Below are 6,831 nucleotides of genomic sequence, written 5' to 3'. Positions count from 1 at the left end.
CTCCTCAAACCTCCTCCTCTCCTCCCTTCCACATCTCTCCCTCTCCTAATTCCTCCCTCCCCCCCACCTCTTCCCCATACCCCACCCTCCTCTCTCTCTCTCCCAATTCCTCCCTCCTTCCACCTTCTCCTCTCCTCCCTTCCCCATCTCTCTCTCTCTTACTTCCTCCCTCCCCCCCATATCTTCCCCCTCCCCCTTCCCCCTCTCTCTCTCTCCTAACTCCTCTTTCCACCACCTCTTCCCCTCCTCCCTTCCCCCCTGCCACCCATCTCTCTCCCAATTCCTCCCTTCCCTCCACCTCCTCCTCTCTCCCTTTCGCGCTCTCGCCCTCCCAGTTGCTCCCTTCTCCCTCTCCTCCTTCCCTTTCCCAGTGACATTCTCTCTCTCTCTCTCTCTCTCTCTCTCTCTCTCTCTCTCTCTCTCTCTCTCTCTCTCTCTCTCTCTCTCTCTCATTTTTTTTAATCGGAACTCTGCTCTTCTTTCAACCCTGTCAAGGCGATGTCGAAGCGAAGGAATTTTTATTTATTTTTATCTTCTGTTTATCGGGAGGCGAACTGACTTAGAGGCGGGTTAATTGAAAGGAGAGAGAGAGAGAGAGAGAGAGAGAGGGAGGGAGAGAGGAAGGGAGGGAGGGAGAGAGGAGAGAGATAGACGGGGATGCATATGTGTTGGCATCGAAAAAGGAAGAGAGAGAGAGAGAGAGAGGGAGGGAGGGAGGGAGGGAGAATCACGATATCCCTTTGTCAATTATAAAAAAAAAAAACTCACAAAAGCTCGTTTACGCGAGACTCTCACACACTTACATCTTACGCAACTCATTCCAAAAAACATCTTACGCAAGGCACAAGTTTTTTTCTCTGGATGAGTAGCCTATTTCGTAAATCAAAAATCTGTTCGCTCTGTTCTACTGATAAAACTATACTCGTTTTATCTTATCCTGGCCTAAAATTGCCCTCTATCCATGTTGAAAGCTGAGGTATAGCAATAGGTGAACACTAGGTTATGGTACTAGTCACGAAGAAGTGCTGTGACTAGGATGTAGAGTCGTGTTATTTTTTTCTGCCACTGAGTTGAGTGAAATACTGCAAATGAACGAAAATAAAGGTCAGCTTAGAGGAAAAAGGGTATAGTAGACGTAAATTCATATACGTGGCAACTTAGTTAAAATATTTTAATTTCGTCCACTTCTGTGTGTGTGTGTGTGTGTGTGTGTGTGTGTGTGTGTGTGTGTGTGTGTGTGTGTGTGTGTGTGTGTGTGTGTGTGTGTGTGTGTGTGTGTGTGTGTGTGTGTGTGTGTGTGTGTGTAATTCACCGGGTCGGTCAGGATCACTTGATGGTCGTTATTGTCAGCTTTTACCCTCCCGGAAGGGAGCTGAGAGCTCTTATAGTCCGATCTAAGGGCAAGGCTGTGACCTTCACACACGCACACACCCGTCCCCTTGCTCAAGGGGGACAGTAACCACCCACTTCGTCAGTGAAACTTTTCGCAACCTGAGCGAGGCGCAAACTCCCGTCCACCAGTTGGCAATCGGGAACGTTACCACTGCACCAGTGAGCGGTGTAGTGTGTGTGTGTGTGTGTGTGTGTGTGTGTGTGTGTGTGTGTGTGTGTGTGTGTTTAAAACGACTGACAATAAAGATACACTTTTACTTAACGGATTTGATATCAATATTTAAGCTAATCTTCTCAGCTGAACGACGTATTTTTTTATCCTATTCCTTCTATTCACAGACGATTTTCTATCCCTTTAAATAATCTATAAATGAAGAGGTTGATCTCGAGTGATTTATTTTTAGCTTTCCAATTTATTTATTTAATGTCATTCTCCTCTCTCTCTCTCTCTCTCTCTCTCTCTCTCTCTCTCTCTCTCTCTCTCTCTCTCTCACGCCGCGCTCTCCTGCAGGTCTGGTCCGGCGCCACCCTCCTGACCAACGTGAGCTCCCCCCGCCCGGAACTGACCGTGCAAGACCTGCCTCCCGACACCTCTTTGCGTCTTCTGCTGTACGCCGTCACCCCCCACACCAGGTCCACGCCCGTCACCCTACACGCCCGCACACCCCCACGCCCGCCACCGCCACCCACAGGTTAGCTATCGTCATCATCATCATCATCATCATCTATCATCATTATCATCTCTTATCATCCTCGTCATCATTATCATACTCTTAGATAATTATGGACCTCATTATTATCATTATCATTATTATCAGTAGAATTCCTCCGTTGTCATGCGATCCTCCCCCGATCCCAGGACACATTTCCTTTATTATTTCCTTCTACAACTACAAGAAACATGTATAAGAGTCGTAGTCTTCCCTGTAGTAAATAAGGAAAGGATCATTCAGTCTATTGTTTTTGCTTTCCCTTGTACTCCTTTATTTCTTGTTGTCCCTAACCCATTCAGTAAGAGGACGAATTATATGTATGTTGTTCTTGCTACCGTCACATGATTTTAGCCTGAGTCTCAAAGTACTGTAGTTTTAGTGAAGATTACATCTCTCTCTCTCTCTCTCTCTCTCTCTCTCTCTCTCTCTCTCTCTCTCTTTCTCTCTCTCTCTCTCTCTTTCTCTTTCTCCGTCCTAAGGTGAATAAACCATCTGGAGATAAAATACAAAGTAGCCTACGTTATCATATTCAGGAATAAAATTATTGCACTGAATGATAACGAAGGTCTGATAACCCGGAGAACATTAGCGAGGAAAATAGAGAAATGAATAAATAAAGAAATGAATAAAACATGAAATAAAAAAAACAAGACGGAATATTAAAGGAATTTGAGTAGCGTAGGTCTGCCGGGCTAAAACACTCTGTTGCCGGTGTCTGGAAATTTGATAGGTTTAGAGGCAGTGACAAGAATTTTTAACAATGCACAAATTGCCACTATTACCTACTTTTTCTGACCCCAGTTTGGCTTCCACTAAAGGCTACGTCTGGGTATACATGTTCTCCCTTCCACAGTGCCTTAGCCCCTTCAGTTTAATGTTTTTTTCTTATCCTTCCTACCGTAAGACAAATTAATTATCTTAGGAGAGAAACTTGCGAGGTTAGAGTACTGCGTTCATAAATCCCTTCACATCAAGACGTCTCCCTTAAGTAGAATAAAATCTAGTGGTATCAAGCATCGAATAAATAATACGTCATCGGACTGAAGGGATTAAGTAAGCTGGTGTTAATTATGTTTGTTGCTATATACAGGTCATTCACCTTAACCTGGCGGATATTTTCGTCTTTTTGCAGTTTGCTTCCCGTATCTCGATGTCGAAACAAGACATTACTATGGCTCTGCATCCATTTCATAGCACTTCTTCGTGACTAGCATCATATTCTATCGCTAATTCATATAACCGAGCATTCGACATGGAGATATGGCAGTTTTAAGCCTAAAGTGAACAGCGGATAGGCAAAGTCAGTCACTGTAATGAAGTCAGCATTCAAGATAGAGATGCGGCAAAATTTAGTCCAATTAACGTGAAAAGACTAAAGATGAAGTCAGACAAAGAACCCACCTGCTCCTATAACACAATCTCTCTCTAACTCTTACAGTCACCCCTCCCGCCCCACCACGCCCACCCCACCCCACCCCGGAACCCACGGGCGTGATGGAGGGGTTTATGGCAGCAGTGTGGGGAGGGGTGGAAGGCTCCGTGGGCGAACTTGTGGGCGGGCTTTTGGGCGGGCTGGGAGTGGTGATGCTGCTGCTAACCTTCGTGGTGGTGCTGGTGAGGAGGGGGGCCGGGTCGGGGGGCGGCAGGGGGGGAGAAACGCCCCCTGATTCGCCCCCCTTGCCCCTGCATCACGAGCTGCTCTCCCCTAGCCAGTCCAGCCTTAATGTGGAGAGTCGTGGTTCAGGTGAGTAGAGAGAGAGACAGAAACACACACACGCACACACACACGCACTCACACACACAAACACACACACACGCACTCACACACACACACACACACACACACACACACACACACACACACACACACACACACACACACACACACACACACACACACACACACACACACACACACACAGGGGAGGGACAGACAGAAAGACAGAGAGACGGAAAGACAGAGACAAATACAGAGACAGAGACAGACAGAGAGAGTGAAGAGCGAGACAGAGAGAGTGAAGAGAGAGAAAGAGTGCAAAAAAGGTAAAACAGTCCAGTTCAAGTATAGCAATGAACTGTGTAGAATATTCAGCGTAAGTCATGCCCTCCAAGCTTTAATCTCACCCAGTTGAATATTCAGCTCTGCAGATTGTCCTGAATTCGCTTACTCACATCACACCATTAGGGAGGCGGGGGAGGGGGCGAGTTACTGTGTTGGGGGTTCTGATGAAGGTGCTCTCTTTTTGAAGCGTGTCTGGGGGAAATGAGAGTGACTGGGGAAAAGAAGGAAATGTACAGTAGATGGATTATTGGAGAGATGGATAGATATTTAGGTAGGTAGAGAAAGATGGTTAGAGAGATAGATAGATAGATGAAAATAAGGAGAAATATTGAGTGATAAATAGAACAAAAATGGAGATTTAAACAGATTAGTAGGTTGGCTGAGAGAGAGAGAGAGAGAGAGAGAGAGAGAGAGGCAGAAATTATTAAAACTCATTATCATTTCACTCTGCGACACTACTACGACAATCGGTGCGCTGTCATTAGAATTCAGCACTAGAGAGTCTCATTTTCCAGGCCGAAATAAAAGGCACAATAGATATATAAGATGTCTGAAGCAGTGTGTGTGTGTGTGTGTGTGTGTGTGTGTGTGTGTGTGTGTGTGTGTGTGTGTCCGCTTATTTAATTAGTCTAAAGGTACATGTGTCTGCCATAAAACGGATACAGGGTGTGTAATATCCATAAAAGCATCCCTGAGCAATAAATTCTTAAGACGTAAAGTTGCTTCAGTAAATACGCTTACTCTTCTCTTAACTCTTTGACGGCCAGAACAGCACCAGTTTTCTATTCCATCCAAAGCCAGACGGGTTTATTGAGCTGTGAGTGAATCATAGGAGCCTGAGAATGTTAATACTGCTACCATTAACCCTCTCATGATCGGGACAGGTGTAGTAGTCTGGTCCAGCAAACGTCAAACAATTTTTTTCACTTAAGGGTGAGTCACAGGTGCCAGAGAATGATATTGTGCTTTGATGATACTTATATTGCTGGAGAGAGACTACTACTACTACTACTACTATACTACTACTACTACTTCTACTACTACTACTACTGCTATACTACTACTACTACTACCACTGCTACTACTACTGTAACACCTTTTTTTTTTTTCTCTCCCCCAGGCGTGTACTGCGTGGGGGCTGGTGTGGGACAGGATGGCGATGGCCGGGGTGAGGGGGGCGGCGACCCCTGGCAGGAGACTTCAGTGACCCCTCTCGTAGCTCTCTCAGACCCCATCACGCCCCCTCCCCCTCCGCCCCCGCCCCCGCCTGACGCCCAGGTGAGTTTGCGAAAGTACGAGTATATAAGAGGTCTCTCTCTCTCTCTCTCTCTCTCTCTCTCTCTCTCTCTCTCTCTCTCTCATTTACAATATTTCTTTCCTATTCTCTTTTTTTCAGCAGAGGGAAATAACATCAATTAGTGAGGTTAGTCAGTTTTTTTTATGTTATTTCCTTTATCTATTACTGTATTATCTTTTTTCATTTTTTTTTATTTTTTTCTCACGTAATTTCTTCTTTAATTTTTTATCCTCTCAGGAATTTACTCTCTTGTATTCCTTACATGTTTCCTTGGCTGTTATCCTTCATATCTTATCAGTTTTCTTACCGATCTTCCTTTCTTGCCTACCATTCCTTCCTTATCTCTTTCTTATCTATTTCCTTATCTGTCCTCCCTCTATGTGATTTTTCTTTCGTATCTATTTTTTTATCCATTCTCTATATATTACCCCTTTGATATTTTTTCCTATGTCCATCTCTTATCAGTATCTTTATCCATTGCCCTTCTCTTTTTTATCGTCTGTTGGCTAATATTTTCTTCCATATCTGTTGTTCTATCATTTATTATTTAACACTGCTTATCTCTCGCTTATCTATTGTTCCACTCTTATCTTACACGTAAGTTCTCTGTTTCTATATCTCTCTCCTGTCTGTCATGTTGTCTTTCTTCTGCTTCTTATTGATTCCCTCTTCCATTTTATCTGTCCTGTCTATTTTTACCTACTTTCTTATCCATTATCCCTTTCCTATGTAGTATAATCAATTTCATTGGTCATTATCCTTCCTGAGTCTAGTATCATTTATTTATTTACTCTTTATCCTTCTCCTGTCTAGTGTTATCTATTTTTTTATCGAATTTTTCTAGTATCATCTTCATATTCAGAATCCCTCTCCTATCCAGCGTTATCTGCGTCATCATATCTTAATCTTCGTATATCTTTTGTTTAGTATTATCTACAGGTAGTTCTTCAGTAATTACCTCTCCCCTGTCTTGTATTACCTATTTCCCAATCATCCTTCTCTCAGTATATTTTGCCTTTCCTACCTCATATCTCTTTCCTATCCGTTATCTCTTATCTCTTATCTGCTTCCCCAGATGCCGCCAGAGTGCCATCCGGAGCAGAGTTCCATCATGTAGCCCAGGGAGGAGTCATGACGTCACAAGAGGGCGTTGCAGACGGCGGGATGAGCAGCCAATCACAAACCAGAACTGGGCAGGGTCGACAAATAGCGAGGAGAGAGCCGATGACATCATAACAGTGTCAGCCAATGGAGAGGCGAGGACTGCATGACGTCATAAGAGTGATCAGTGATAAGGCGAAGAATAGATGACATCATACGTGTTGGCCAATAGCGAGGAGAGAACTGGATGACGTCATAAGTGCTGA

At 44.3% G+C, this 6,831-nt stretch overlaps 1 protein-coding gene across 1 annotated transcript in view; it reads left to right on the top strand.

Moving 5' to 3' along the window:
• The window catches only part of LOC145403772 (uncharacterized), a 71,803-nt gene extending 65,222 nt beyond the window's left edge, over positions 1-6,581 (top strand). Inside the window, exons 11-14 of the mRNA XM_080275450.1 lie at positions 1,904-2,084; positions 3,544-3,849; positions 5,288-5,445; positions 6,540-6,581. Coding sequence (XP_080131576.1) covers positions 1,904-2,084; positions 3,544-3,849; positions 5,288-5,445; positions 6,540-6,581 — 687 coding nt within the window. The remainder of the gene's footprint in view (positions 1-1,903; positions 2,085-3,543; positions 3,850-5,287; positions 5,446-6,539) is intronic.
• Positions 6,582-6,831: the final 250 nt, after the last annotated feature.

Source organism: Coenobita brevimanus, chromosome 61 (genome assembly GCF_032717465.1).
Source record: "Coenobita brevimanus isolate Jiangsu-jjx chromosome 61, ASM3271746v2, whole genome shotgun sequence".
Classification (NCBI taxonomy): Eukaryota; Metazoa; Arthropoda; class Malacostraca; order Decapoda; family Coenobitidae; genus Coenobita; species Coenobita brevimanus.
This window is presented reverse-complemented; position numbering and strand designations above follow the sequence as displayed.